Source organism: Neodiprion virginianus, chromosome 7 (assembly GCF_021901495.1).
Source record: "Neodiprion virginianus isolate iyNeoVirg1 chromosome 7, iyNeoVirg1.1, whole genome shotgun sequence".
Taxonomy (NCBI): Eukaryota; Metazoa; Arthropoda; class Insecta; order Hymenoptera; family Diprionidae; genus Neodiprion; species Neodiprion virginianus.
Window position 1 is genome coordinate 13363025 of NC_060883.1, and position 16081 is coordinate 13379105.

Here is a 16081-nt window from a genome sequence, read left to right on the forward strand (position 1 = left end):
TCGTCGAAGGGAAAGTGGCGGAGAAAAACCTTTCATTATGGAAAATCCGCGGGTCCACGAGACAATCTCATCACCTTCAGTGGACCCTCTTCCAATTCCTTCGGCGGTCTCTCAGATTGATCTGCTGAAGATCATGTCCCAACAACAAGAAGCCGCTGAACGTCAACAACAGTAACTTCTCCAGCTGCTTCTTGATCAACAAGAGCAGCGAAAAAGAGAACAATGACTACGAGAAAGGGAACTTGCCTCTCAGTTGGAGCAGCGGAAAAAAGAACAAGAACAACAAAAATGGGAACTTGCCTCTCAGTTGAAGCAGCGAAAAAGAGAACAAGAACAACGAGAACGGGAAATTGCCTCTCAGTCGGAGCAGCGGAGGCTTGATAGAGAAGCTTAAGAACGATCCGAGACCAGTCTTCATGAACTGTTCCGGACGACTGTGGCAGCTCTTCAGGCTGTCCATCAGGTGAACGGCTCAGGAGAACCGGCCGTCACCCCTCGAGGTTCCAGAGTCGTTAGTCCGCTTCTCTCTCCTGTTCCCTCTCCTGTTCCCGTTTCCGCTGTTCGGCAGGTCCAACATCCAGGACGGTTCCAGGATGTTCGAGACTCAGGGTCTGTGCCTTTTATTAGGGGAATAGATGAATCCCCAATTTGTAGAACAATAGTAAATAATGAGGTTGGCTTTTCCGAGCCTCTGCCTCAGGTTCAACCTCGTTATTCTCATTTAGGTCAATTAAATAATTCAAGATTTCCTGGGGTTGCTTCTCAAATTAACGAGAAACCCTTTGATCCTATAAAACCGCCGATTTTTGATGAAAAGATTCCATGGGCAGATTATGAACGTCAATTTAACACAATTGCAAAGCATAATCAGTGGAACTCCGCCATGAGGGCCCACAGACTTGCCTCTTGTCTTCGGACGCCGGCTTTGAATGTTTTAACGGCATTGTCTAAGGAAGAAATTTCCGATTAGGAAAAACTTAGCTCCTCACTTGAATTGAGATACGGAAATGACCATCTAACAAAATTGTACACAGCTCAATTATAGACTAGAAGACAAGGACGAGACGAAGACCTCGCGTCATTTAGCCAAGATATTGAACGGCTTTCTCGTGTAGCTTTGCCAGACCACGAGCCGTCTCGTAATTCATTAGCGACCCAAGCTTTCTTAAACGCAATGAGTGATCCAGAAATTAAAATGGCCGTTGGGACATCGGGTCTCACTTCTCTGCGAGAGGCGACGGCCAGAGCCCTTGAGGTGGAGGCAATGCGAAAACAATATTTTGGAGTGAGCAAGCTTCGTCGGATTAAGGTGTCCAAAAACACCTCAGAAAGACGAAGTTTTGAGCACTCGGAGGAGTCAAAGCCTCAAAATTATAGAAATAAAAATAACAATAATAATTTTGAACAAAGAAATCGTGGTTCTTTTCAAGACCAGAAAACAAGCGTGGAATTAAGAACGCCGTCATGACAAATCAAACCGGCTTGACTTGTATATTTTCTAAAAAAACAGGACATGACGCCAACCATTGTTTTCTAATTGAAAAAATCAGTGAAAAACCGATGCAGAGTTCGAATCCAAACTCTTATAACTGGCGTAAGAAAAATACAGAAATAGGGAAAGCAAATCCTCAGTCGAGTTCTTCAACAGAAACTCGTCCAAAAAACTAATTTCAGATGATTTGTCGGGGCGAAAATCATCGCAGATTGTTAAGAGTGAAAACCCTCTTAGAGAACAGTTTTTAATTAGAAATCTACAACAGTCTGGTCTTTACGCGCGCGGTACTGTAAATGGCGTCGATTGTCTATGGGTAATAGACATCGGCGCGGAAGTAACCGTAGTTCGATCGGGTCTCTTTAAATCCGAGGACCAGATTGTTCCCTCTTTATCTCTGCGAACAGCCACTGGAGAGACGACCCCGGTTTTAAGACAGGTTAGTGTCCAAATTAACCTTTTTGGGTGTATCGACTCTCCACGTAAGGTTTTTATAGCAGATATAGAGGATGAAGGTATTTTGGGAATAGACTTTCTTACAGCTCATAACTGTGTTATCTCGACTAAGAGAAATTCACTAGCTTCAAACAATCGCAAAGTAACTCTTTGTACAAATAGAAATGTAATTTATTGGACTCCTCCTCGAATTCGGTAAATAGAACTTTCAGAGGGTGATTTTCAACAACATTTCCCTTTACATTCACAGAGCCTTGTGGAGAAATCTTTGATTTCGTTAAATCCAGCTTACGTAGAATCGTTTAAATCTCTTTTGCTAGAATTTATAGATTCTTTCGCCAAAGATAGTGGTGATAAGGGCCGATGTACTTCTGTCAAGCACAAGATCAACGTCGGAGAGAGTTCGCCAATAAAACAAGCTCCTCGAAGACTCACTCTCAACGCCCGAGAAGAGGTGAAGAAGCTTGTGGAAGACATGCTAAAGAACGATGTGATTGAACCATCGTCTAGTCCCTGGGCCTCACCAATCGTCCTTGTTAACAAAAAGGACGGATCCAAACAATTTTGTATCGATTACAGGAAGCTGAACGATATATCGAAGAAAGATTCTTACCCTCTACCCAGAATCGACGAAACACTCGACCTGATAGCTGGTGCAACTTGGTTCAGCACCATAGATCTTCAGAGCGGATACTGGCAGGTCGAAATGGATCCTCTAGATAAAGAAAAAACAGCTTTTGTTACGGGTTAAGGAGGATTATGGCAGTTCAAGGTTATGCCGTTTGGTTTGAGTAATGCCCCGGCTACCTTTGAACGAATGATGGAGGCTGTTCTCCATGGGCTCACTGGCAAAATATGCCTCGTTTATTTAGACGATATAATCGTTTTTGGCAAGAACTTTGAAGAAGAAGTTCAAAATCTCAGATAAGTCTTCGCTAGGCTGAAGCAAACAGGCCTAAAAATGAGCCCGAAAAAATGCCATCTGTTCCAGAAAGAAGTAGGCTTCCTCGGACATATCGTCTCAGCACAAGGTGTGAAGACCGACCCATCCAAAATCGAGAAGGTTTCTCCTCGGCCGACACCTAAGAATAAAGAACAAATTCAAAGCCTTTTAGGCCTTTGTACGTATTACAGAAGCTTTGTAAAAGGTTTCGCTAGTATAGCTGAACCTCTCCATCACTTAACCGGAATCAAGATTCCTTTTGACTGGACCCCGGAATGTGAAAAGGCTTTCAAGAAATTAAAAGACAATCTTATTTCTTTGCCGATTTTAGCTTATCCAGAGGTCGAACTTCCTTTTATTTTAGATACGGATGCCTCTCTTTTAGGAATAGGCGGGGTTCTGTCACAAATTCAGGGAGGTCAGGAGAGAGTGATAAGCTATTTCAGCAGAGTTTTGAGTGAAACTGAGAGGAATTATTGTGTCACTCGCAGAGAACTTTTAGCTGTTGTTAAGACCGTAGTACATTTTCACCATTATCTGTACGGTAGGAGATTTTTGATACGTACAGATCATGCTTCTCTCAGGTGGCTACTTTCGTTTAAATCTCCCGAAGGCCAGGTAGCTAGATGGATAGAAAGGCTCGGTCAGTACGATTTTGACATTCGTCATCGAGCAGGAATTCATCATGGAAACGCCGATGCTCTCTCTCGGAGACCCTGCGAGGAAATGCCAGAGTGTAAACAGTGAGCACGATTAGAGAAAAACCGTGACCCCTCTCTCAAAATACGCAAGATTTCTCTCGAAAATAACCAGGAGGAATGGAGGAAATCGCAACAAGAGGACGACGCTTTGACTCAAGTGAAGTTTTGGAAAGAAGCGGAAACTTGCCCAGACTGGCAGGATATACCTTCAGCCGAGCCAGATTTGAAAATTTATTGGGCTCAATAGGACTCTATCCTTTTAATTGATGGAATTTTATACAGAAAATGGAAATCTGCAGACTTGAAAGAAATCAGGTGGCAACTTTTGGTTCCCAGGACACGAGTTCCGGAGATTCTTGCTCTTGATCATGATTCTCCTGCAGGCGGACACTTCGCTTCAAATAAAACTCTGGCCAGAATTCGCAACTTCTACTTTTGGCCACGTTGCCGGATGGACGCTGAAGATTGGTGTCGAAAAGGTCGAATCTGCACGGCAAAGAAAGGACCTCGAGCGAAAGGACAAAGCTCTCTTCAAATTTACAACGTGGGAGCTCCATTTGAAAGGATAGCGATGGACATTCTCGGACCTCTCCCGATAAATATGCTGTGGTTATTGCTGATTATTTTACTAAGTGGTCTGAAGTGGTTCCTCTCGCTCATCAAGAAGCCTCCACTGTAGCACAGGCATTCGTTAAAGAGTTTATTTGTAGACACGGAGTTCCTTTAGAACTTCATACTGATTAAGGTCGAAATTTTGAGTCAACCTTCATGAAAGAGATTACTCAGATTTTAGGGGTTAGGAAAATTCGTACGACTCCTTTGCATCCGTAATCTGACGGCATGATAGAGCGTCTAAATCAAACCTTGCTACAGTATTTGTCGTCCTTCGTAGAGCAGAATCAGAGAGACTAGGACTCCCGGATCCCTTTCTTCCTTTTATCTTACAGATCTGCGATCCATGAGACGACGAAGCAGACGCCAGCCCTCATGCTTACTGGAAGAAATCTTCGACTTCCGTCAGATTTAGAGAAAGGCCCTGTTCCTGTGCAAAGACAGCATCAAACAGATTATGCCTTTTTATTACAACAACGTTTAGAAGAAATTCATCACTTTGCTAGGAGTAGAATTTCTATGGCTTCAGATAAATTAAAAACTCGTTATGATATTCGAGCCAGAGATTTAAAATTTAATCCTGGAGATTCTGTCTGGCTCTTTCAACCCCGAAGACAGAAAGGATGATGTCCAAAACTACAAAGAAATTGGGAAGGCCCTTACTTAGTGGTTAACCGGATAAATGATGTTGTTTATAGAATCCGAAGATCTCCTCATTCGCGTCAGAAAGTGGTTCACTTGGATCGTCTTGCTCCATTTGAAGAAGATCAACCTGAAGCAGTCTCTTCAAGACCAGGAACATCCTTCGAGGTTAGATCTTCAAACGAACACCCTTGACGACTGTGATCGACTTGATCTTCTTTACAGTCGGTCATCGATTGGGAGAAGAATCTGCCTTTTGGAATTCATTTGAGCGAAACTAGACCGCTTATGATCATTATTGAAGGAAATATCGGATGCGGAAAAACAACTTTCACCAATAGGTTTTCAGCACATCGCCAGATCTATACACTTTTAGAACCTCTTGAGGAATATCGAGACGTAGCTGGAATTAATCTTCTAGATTTGATGTATCAGAACCCAGATCGTTATTGCTATTATTTTCAGCATTTCGCTAAAATGGTTATGTTAGATAAATATCTTCAGACGACTTCATTGCCTGTAAAGGTGATGGAAAGATCGATATTCAGTAGCAATTGTTTTGTAGAAGCTCGTCGAAGGTTAGGTAATTTTCGCGACTTCGAATCTCATTTATTGATGAAAAATTTCGATCTTCTCATTCGCTCGTCTGAGCTCAGAGTGGATTTGATTGTTTATTTGCGAGTTTTCCCAGAACCTTCTTTTGCTCGAGTTAGTTCCCGTTCTCGTGAGGAGGAATCGAGCATTTCTTTAGAGCTACTCAGAACTATTCATGAGGTTCATGAAGATTGGCTAGTAAAACAAACCTTTTCTTCTTTATCGGCTCCTGTTTTAGTTATCAATGCAGAAGCTACGGCCGATCAAGTTTTCAAAGATTTTTGTACTTCCTTGACATGTGGATAGCATATAGTTAGCCTATACTTGCTTCATTAAGGGATACACTTAATTAAGTAAAAAACATAAAAAAAATAATAAAATAGATTTTCTTTATTGAAAAAACATAAAGATTGTGAAAGGTTATGTTTTAAAAATTCGTTTTCTTGCAATCGATATTTTGCGTAGCTGGTCTCCATTTTGTAGGTGCGAGGTGAGATGACGCTTAGACGAAGTCGGGTTTTGGTCGGCTCGATTTCACTGCGTCGAACCTGATGTAGCTTCAAGCGTTGCTCTATAAATAAGAGAGAGTGATTTTAAGATGGGTTTGCTCTTTTTCGGATCTTTCAAATTGGAATTGAATTATTTCTTTTGATTAATAAACTTTTCGAAGGGCTTACATTTATTGTCATTGAGAAGGAGCCGGATTTCAGCGCGGCTCGAAGGACCGTTGAGATCCCATTGTGCGAATCAGTGTCGAGTCCTGGACCTTCTTCGGGCTCGCGGTTGTCTGCCGCTCTTCGCATGGAGCGGTCGTGCTGGTCGTAAGAGTTGGCTGGCACTTTGTCGACGAAGTGCCAGGCAACAGTGAAGCTTTTCACGGGAGTCTTGGGGGAATTTATTTTGGGGGAATAATTTTTCTTTAAGAGGGAATATGGAAAAAAGCCCCGGCTGGCGTCCGTGCCGGCCGGAGAACAACAACGAACTGATGTTTTCAATATAAGAAGTTGTTTGTTTTGAAGTGGTCTTTTGTTTTCCTAAGAGTTTTGTTTCCTTCTAGAAACTTCTTCTCTGGAATCGAATTTTGTGTCGGATAGGCTTTGGTTTCTTTCGAAATGTGAATAGAGCCATGATTATTTTTCGAGATTGATGAGCGATTGCTTGATTTTCACATTTTATTAATCTCAAGTGTCAGTTTTTGTGAGTACTTTTCAGGTTACTTGACACAGCCTTTTCCCATCCAATCTATCCCCGATTCCTGAGGATGACTGGTGGTCTTATTTTGAAGAAATACATGGAAATTTCAGATGAGATCGTTTCTTTTCTTTTGAATACACATTTAATTTATTTTATTCGTGTATTCTCCCAAATTCACTTAGTGAATTTGAATTGTTATACCATTACTCACATTTGTCCTTCCAAAACTCTAGGGTGAGCTATTTCTAACGAAGATTAGGATCAGTCACCCATCTCTTTCCCTATTTCCCGTGAAAAGGAGTCTGTTTTTATCCCGTTTTGTCCTGGAAGTTTCGGTTCCCACCTCGATGTTTTCACCGGAACTTGTTTCGTTTGGACAATCCTTCATGAAGAGGATTGGATTTCTTTTCGACGTCGATCTGGACCGATGCTGATAACTTCGAATTCATGAAGCCACACAACACTCAATAACACTAACCTTTATAAAACAAGGCACATAAATTTTTGAAATTATTTAACGCTCAACTATCTGCTCAAGGTTTTCTGTGGTTTACCTTGAGACTGTGGGCAAATGCCAGATAGTACAAAAAGGGAGTCTTTAAATTTATAGAGCCACAGCTCCAACTCACCTTTGAGCACTGACTGCTAGATCACTTTTATAATTGTTTTATCTTTCCCGAGTCGGGACGACTCTTTTCCTCGGGGGGGAGTAGTGTTACAAAGGGTGAAATCACCCGTTTTTCCCCTCTTTAATGATCTAGTAGTCATCATAGATAAAAGACGTTTATAAACCTCTTATGTCTTTCAAAAGAATAAGGTTGCTGCGTCAACCAACATTATTGTAAAAACAGTCTTGTTTCAGACTTTAAACGAGAAACACATATTACGCAATTAAAGCATTTTCACAGCATTTTATTCACGCTTTTGATTTTGACTTGATAATTAAACTCGTGGATCCATATTTTACTTTCCGTAACCTCAAAGAATGTTACAGTATATTGCAAGAGCTCAAAGATAGGAATAGGAGGGCAAATAATACTATAATGTTTGACATTCCCGAAGAGCCTGACCTACCTCTTCGAGATGCCACTCTTATCGTTGAACCACTAGGTGTTTCCACGGCATCGCTCCGAGCAACCCGTCTTCGACCCAAGGCTCCCGGAGGCGGAATTCGTAAAACTCGCCCGCTGTTGGTTACTCTCAACTCTCGAGCTGATATACTTCACGTGCTTAAGAATAGATCTAAGCTTCGTTTGCGAGGTCGAGTCATCCACGTCAAGAGTGACCAAACAGCAACACAACGCGAACAGCTCACAGAGGCCAGGACCAAACTAGATTAATTAAAGAAGAATGGCGAAAGAGGCGAATGGACGATTAAGGGGAGAAATCCCTTTAGAATTTTCAAGAAATCGATTTTTTTTAGATATTTCGAAAGTATAATACCCAAAGAATATACTGACCAAAGGAAAACCCGAAATAATCAATATTTGCGGAGTTATCGCATATAGTGTAGAGCGGAGCGACAGCGTGCGGTCAGGTAGCGAGTCGGGCGCTCGGACCGTTAGAGGCGGAGCAACCTTCACATCACAATGCTCCCTTATCTACCTTTTTTTTTGACCAGGCAGATGTTTCGAGAAATTTTATAAAGGGGACATTATAGATATATCCATATAGCGTGAAACGGTAGGTATACGGAACGATACGTTGCCCGAAAAACAGATTCAGTTTCGTTTGAAATTTTGTCACGAACGGCCGAGTTTACCAAAGTAAAATGCCAAACTATCCGAAAGGAACGCGAGGCAATATAGCCCGAAAATGTGCTTTTCGAGGAAGAAGAAGGTCTGCTGTACGCGCCTGGCATCGCTGATTAATCGGTAAGTCACTACAATCACTAGTTTTCACATGTTGAAACTTTAAACGCGATTATCTCGAAACAACATTTTCAAAAACTGCTCGTGTTGTAGCTCCAAAAGTTATCGACCGATTTCAATGAAGTTTTGGGAGATCACACTCAGTAATATTATCGGAAGGATGTACCTAAAGTTCGAAAGGTAGCGCGTAAATAAATACCTTTTTAGGGGTAAAGTATGTCGAAAAAAAGGTCGAAAATTCGACCCTTAGAATAAAAGGGCTCCCAAATTTTCAATTTTGCACTTTGTCATCATTTTTCAGGTACATCCTTCCCCTTAATATGTCAATAAACGAATAACACTTGTTAAATCTTTTTCAGATTAACAGCAAAAGAGTGACAACTGCAGCACCATTCGATGTCACGAAAAACAGGCGTCCCAAGACCCTTAATAACGCCGCCATTTTGTGTATGATCGCAACAAAAAAAATTGTTTCTCACCTTGAATGCTTCAATAAAATTATGTTAAAATTTGAAAATTATTAGATAATTTTTTCCCCTCTAAAAAAATTATCGAAAAATACCTATTTTTCACGCTTCCAAAGGGATTTCTCCCCTTAACTTTCAAGGGGGCATACCCACTGTGGTTCCAAAATCGGCCTCGACTTCAAAAAACTGACACCCGAGAGTATTACCCGGCTATATTATCAAAACGTTCGCGGTTTAAGAATTAAGCTGCTTAATGTGAGCTCATCTCTCGGATCATGGTCGGATACTAATGATGTTTTTGTTTTGATGGAAACATGGTTGGATAATAGCATACATGGCACTGAACTTGGCTTCATTGGATTTAACGTATTCAGGTGTGACAGGAGTGAAAATACGAGCTCTTGTACCAGGGGCGGAGGGGTGCTCATTGCAGTTACCGATACATTAAGTAGTCTTATTATTCCCTCTCCCAACGAAGCCATCGAACAAATCTTTGTTTGTGTAACCGTTGCGGGCCGTGCCACTGTAGTTGGAGGAATATATTTACCACCTTTGTCGGCCCGGTTAAAATCAAAGCTGAACAATTTACATATTGCTGGCTGGGTCGAGTGCACACACTTCCTCTGCTCGAAACGGTGACGCCTGTTTGCCCTCTCTCTATGTTACAAATGCTATCTTTAGTTCCTAGTCCTCGATCTTGTAATTTTAGCCTAATTATCGTTAGGCCGCGCGAGCTAAGGCGTTGCTGTCTAAGCTGTTGGTTTTTGTGAGGCAGGTTGTATTTACCAGCCCGTAATTGGGGTTACTCCCCGTTTGTATCAAATAAATAATATAAAATAAAATAAAATGAAACTAAATCTCCACGAGCATGATGATAATTATACAGCGCTGACTGGACGCGCAATAGATTTTGATCATACTTTTAATTATGCTCAAGCCAGCATTTAAGATGTTGAACCCTTTTATTACAAAAGGTTGTTGTTAGAAATGTGCAACATTGTTGCACATCCCAACGCGGTCAATCGAAGACAAGATATTGAACATCTCAGCGCTATTTACACCTCTGTGATACATCAACCATAACTATTGATTACCGACTTAGCTTGCTCTAGATTTTACCTTCCTAACACATTCTCACATCTATTTAACCCTTTGGCTCATCGTCTGTGCTCCTTCTAATGATTGAATTCGTTCTTCTTCCACTGCACTCTGGACGACTTGCATGTTCAAAATACAGCTAGGTTCAAAAATGTCGTTTTTGTGATTTTATTCAATTTTACTAACCAAGATGAATCCTTGGGAGTTTCGCATCGCAGTTTATGCTTTTTAAAAAACAGTACAATTTGAGTTTTGTTGCGTATTCTACCGTTTACTTATTACTTCTAGGTGACTTTTTCTTCGAAATTGAGAGTTCCATGTCATCATCAAGTAATTCTCTTTTAATTATATGAGCACAATTAGCCTTGCTTATCACATAAGCCTCTCACATATTAATTTTCAATAACTAACTTGTGTTACATAATTTTCTGTTCGTGACAGATGTTCCTAGATATAATTGTTCTGAGGAGGGCCCCCATCCGGGCTGAAACGTTGACAAAAAAACTGTTTTGTACTGACCTTCATATTCAAGAATAATATTTAGTCAACAGCTACCGAGGTCAAGAAGCCATTATTCAAAACAACTTTGTGTTTGTTTCTCTACTTCGTGGTATCCGACCCCCTTAATGGCGAACAATGACCGTGCAAGCTAACATTGTCCGTTACTGGAAGTGTCCGCTTTAGAGAGGTTTTGAGATTTCAGCTATATATATATGTCGGGGAAAGTGGCCCAGGGGTGTCCATGGTTACTCTTGCTGGAACCTTGTTTATACTTAATCTAATCAATCTAATCACTAATAATAATAACATAAATAATAGTCTTGCATCACAAACGATGTCTCTATCTCCAATATAGTCTATTTCTATTCCACTTACGATTAAGTATCGCGTACTAGAAAATGCGACAACGAATCCACCCTGCCTCTAGAATTCTCTTAATATGCCTTTGCATTGCTTTACCGAACTCTAGCTCTGTTACAAACCAACTGCCACCCAGGCAGCACATTCATATCCCAGTAACGTAACAAATACTTGAATCTTGTTCCTTCCAACATTACGGCTACATCACATGTGCCCTACATGTACCATACATTTGCTCTATTATGTCTGCCACAAAACATTATGGTAGCTATATAACAGGCACAGAAAAGAGGTGCGCATCAATGATATCACAGATATGGATGAGATTCATATCCTTGCAACTCCGTTATGTATCATTTATGTTCTTATTTTTTACATCCAGCGCATGGCAGTTATATTTTGCAGTGACAGATAAAATTCCTATCTGTCACGTAATACTTCTAAATCAGAGCGATTGAATGAACGTACTTAATACATATCTGTCACTCCGTGTAACAACAGACGATTCACTTTATGTGCACGTACACATGTGCACGCTGCTAAAAAAAGCACACAAATACCAGGATGTATAAGAGAAATATTGTTTATTACCACCCAGAATTTTGAAATAGAATGCGTCATAAAAGTAACCAGCTTGAAATGACAAAGCATAACAAAGATACTAGAATATCGAAATTCAACATATAGTGTTATACTAGTAACAATAGGTAAACGGGGATACATTGCCGTTACACGCATTTTGCTTAATATACAGGTGATAGCATATCAAAATTCAACGTGTTACAGTAAGAAATAAATACACGCTACTTAATATGGTTCTTTGAGTGTTAAACAACTCACCAAGAGTTCTCTTCTAACGCTAATCGGGATGGAATGAGTGAGTGCGACGGTGAAAGAATAAAACATCAATTTTGCGGGACAAGAAAAGGATGCTTGCTTCGGAATAATTTCCCTCATGAGACAGATGGAAAAGCCGGAGCAAGTCAAATATTCATTCAACACAAATCAAATTGACAAGATACGTAGCAATGATTTTCTGGCGCGTTTTTTCTTAACTAAATTGAATAATCATTCAATAATATTAAACTAGCTTACCAAGTACGGATTTAAATAAATAAAACGCCGCAACTTCCGACGGTCATGTGGAAGCGGGGCAACGGGGAGCGTCTAAGATGGCCCACAGCCGTGCAAACAGCGTTGACGTCTCGGGGATCTAACGCTGAGATGCTCGGGCAACAGATCTGTCGCCGCGTCGACGCTCGCCCCGGGAACGGGCACCTCCGATTACCGGAGGATGAACCGCGTCGCTACAAACCAAACCTAGACACGCGCGAACCTTGAAACTACGCGAACGAAAAAGATCATGCAATCACAACGTACAAACAGAAAGAAAGGCTTCACAACACGTCCTACCCATTCAAGCGCTCGATCCTAACTAACTCACGCTATACCCCCACTAAGCACAGCAACCGCCGCCACGCGGTCGGGAACCCTTAACGTCGCGGGGCCTGAGCGGGTGATGCGAATAAAATTGATAATTCTTTGTTTGATTGGCTTTTGATGGCTGTAAGTACTTGTCAAAAAAGTGACTCTCCGAAAATTTGAGCTTGAAAAGAAAATTTTTTAGAGTGCCTTCGAATGACGAATATCTTTTTTCTTGTCTATATATGTATAAATTAGGTGGCAGATGTTTCTCAGGTAAACATAATTATGTAATAAGACTATCGATTCCTTGAAACACAAAAAAAGAACCGTTCGAATATATGAAGTACGTTAACAATGGTCTATAATTGTTACATAAAAATAATTATGTAACGAAGATACAAATACTTTAAAACACAGTAGAACGAATCCCTTGACACATATCTGTGACGTTAACGACAATATATTTTATTTTTGTATACGTTATTATGTAACAGATATATCAATTCCTTGGACCACACAAAGACGAATACTTTGAGACACAAATGTTACGTCACATCTGTTCTGTGAATTTAACATAGCATTTTCACGTAGCGGTTACATTACACTAACGTCAACGTACCTTAAATGGTACATACAACATATCAGTTATGTACCTAACCAGATATATCATTGACGTTTTCATTGAGATCTAGCAGCTACATAAACAAAGCAAGTGTGCTGACTGGGCACTTAAGAAACAGCATCTTCTAGGGCTGTGGCTACGTTCGAAAAATGGCTCTGCCTCTTAGAGTCTTCGCCTTGCACCCTCTTTCACGTCACTCTTCAGGCTAAAGGTCTATGACTAATCTAAATACTAACAAATACGCTTAGACTGAATATGAACCAAATATTCTTCAATGTTAACAAGCATCACAGCATGAGAAAGCGCGTCCAGAATATCGTGCACCGACATATACATATTATACATCAAATAAAACATAAATATATTACTTTCAGACAAAAAGGTCCTTCCTTTAATTTTTATTACGAACGGTATTAACTGCGGGCATTTATACTTACATATAAACGTGATTTTATATCCTTACTCTTGTTACAAAATTCAAAATTGGTATTTGAGTTTTCGACTTCTTCGCTACGTTGATTCCAATACGCATTTGAATGTTGTTTGACCTGACTCTAACTATCAGTAACCACCATACTACAATCATAGCCAATATTATGTAATAGTTATTATTCGCACGAGTGTGATGAAAAATTGATGGGATAAGTGTTTATCTAACCTGATATTCATTTATTTCATACAATAGTACCACCCATCGTGCTTCCTGCGCTGCAAAACCTCTGCGATGCACTTGGTCATCACGTGACAACCACGGCATGGGATCAACTGTTTAGAAGTGCATATACATCTGCATTTAACTGTCAATCTTCATCATTATCAACTGAGGTAAGTGAATACCAATATAAAATATTTGAAGATAAGACTGTGACACGTTTTCAGTCATAAATATTTGAATTATTAATTTAAAGAATACTTGCTTTCTCAATATTTGGTACTATGCATTACTTTGTTGTTGAAAAATGATATTTGCTTCACGTTATTCTTCCACTACTGAGATTATCTCATTCACATGCGCTGTGTTGCCAGCTGCCTCCTAACGATTCAATAATCGCAACCTGTCCACCAATTTGTTCAGATCATACAAATATGGAGTGGAATTCCTCAAGTGTACCAACCCCAAAAGAAAGGTCCTCTGATCGGGCTAAAAATTGGTCTAATTGTTGTACTATTGAGTGGTACTACTCACATCAAAAATGATTCATTTCGGCACATATAGACTGAGATGGAGGGGGTACAATTTTCGGACTTGTATTGCAAAGGTTTATCTTCAAACGCTTGTCAACTTTTTCCCGATGCAAAAAACAAAATTTCACCCCAAGCATTTTAATCAATGTTCTTCTTTTGATATTCAGTAAATCATAAATATTTTGTGAAAAAAGTTTCTTTGACGTCCAATTTGGAAATTCAAAAATTAATTTCAATTTTTATTCAAATGTTCATGGACGTCGTTTATTCCCGAGCGGTAAAGGCAGGAGCACAAACTTTTCGGTATCCAATGTTCGGCTGTTGGAACACGTACGGGCTTCGCGACACTCACGCATGGCGCCGGTCAATGCCACGCCAGACTCTGCTTCGCGGATGAACGCGTCCCCCGAGTCCGACTGATCTAATGTCGGATTGCGCGCGTAACAGTTCCGTCCGATTTCACCACGTCACGTCGCGTTGCCACATGTACGTACACGCGAGCGACATTCGCAAGACTGGCTGAACAGCAAATTGTAAACAAATACAAAAAAGACAAGATCAGGGAAAAGTGCACGAGCTGATACAAAGAGGTGTCGGACGTGACTGCAGAAAAGAAAAGTAAGTAACAAAATAAAAATGAAATATTGTATATTGCAACAATACAAAAGTACGCAAACACAACCTCGAATTAATTTCGTGCGTCCAAGTTGATCCGGATGTAAATAATTTTTCTGAGTAGCGTATCCTGCTGAAAGAATATTTGTGAGTATTTTAAAATACATTACCAAAACACTTGGAGAGTAAGTGTAAAGAGTTTGTTAACCTCTGAGTAATTTTGATTGTGTTGACAAGTTTGATTCTCTTGAAGAATCACCTCACACGAAGTGATATATGAAAAGGATATAGCAACCACAATGAATTCTCCTTTCGATGTCTGCAAAGACTCCATCCGGATCGTAATATAATGTGGACAGCAACATGAGACATATTGCGTCGACATACTAAAAAGAAACACACAAGAACAGTTGAACGTACCTGGTTCAATCATTATATTTTCAATAATTCTTGTTTTTTTACATTGCATAATACACTTCTATTACATGAATTAATCTAGAATTCAAAAATCAATTAGGCAAGCTTTATGGAGTGACCATTGTAATTTTATCTTATTCTATTTATTATACCCTCCAGAGAACTACATATCAATAATTTCTGATACTTGCCATCATGGATGATGACCTGCTACTAGTAATGATGTGAATGATAATGTATGTTATCGTGCGTCGAAGCGAAGGAGACGAAATGTTAGATAAAGAAACCGACGTTGGTGGGTCAGGCCGGTGAACCAGAATAGACAAGCCAAGGCGATTTCACCAATCTATCCAAGAACTGAAGAATGACAACATCCTGTTTCACCGCTGCACAAGGATGGACATACAAACATTTGAAGATCTGTTGAATCTAATTAGACCATCTCTAGAGCGGCATCATTCAAGAGCGCTGTCAGCCGAACTACGTCTGTCGCTAAACTGAAGGTACGTTTAATACGAGCAGTAAATAAAATTTAAATTTTTGAAGAATCTAAAACCCAAGATACATCTAACCAAATGTGATAGAGCTGGAACATTTGTCATAAAATGTAATAGTTTTATATCCTCTTGTAGGAACATGCCGGGGATCATTTAAATAAGTACGAAATTCATCGTGCAGCATAGCCCGCCTTGCGCGCTTGGCTCGGTTATCGGCAGCAGTGCTCAAATTACGCGATTATATGCACTTTATATGCACTGTCGCTGAGCCCGGTGAGAGGCCGAGTGGTCGGAGAACGCAAAACTAAGATTTATGAAAGGGTTATTAGACGAATTAGAAATAAGAGTAGTTCATGAGAATCCACAAATCCACAAACCCCAAATGGCTA

General features: G+C 40.2%; 1 protein-coding gene across 1 annotated transcript in view; it reads left to right on the plus strand.

Annotated features, from left to right (window-relative positions):
• The window catches only part of LOC124309432 (uncharacterized), a 162839-nt gene extending 148645 nt beyond the window's left edge, over positions 1–14194 (plus strand). The window contains exons 4-5 of the mRNA XM_046773093.1: positions 13664–13803; positions 14054–14194. Of these exons, the coding sequence (XP_046629049.1) occupies positions 13664–13803; positions 14054–14194 (281 nt within the window). The remainder of the gene's footprint in view (positions 1–13663; positions 13804–14053) is intronic.
• Positions 14195–16081: the final 1887 nt, after the last annotated feature.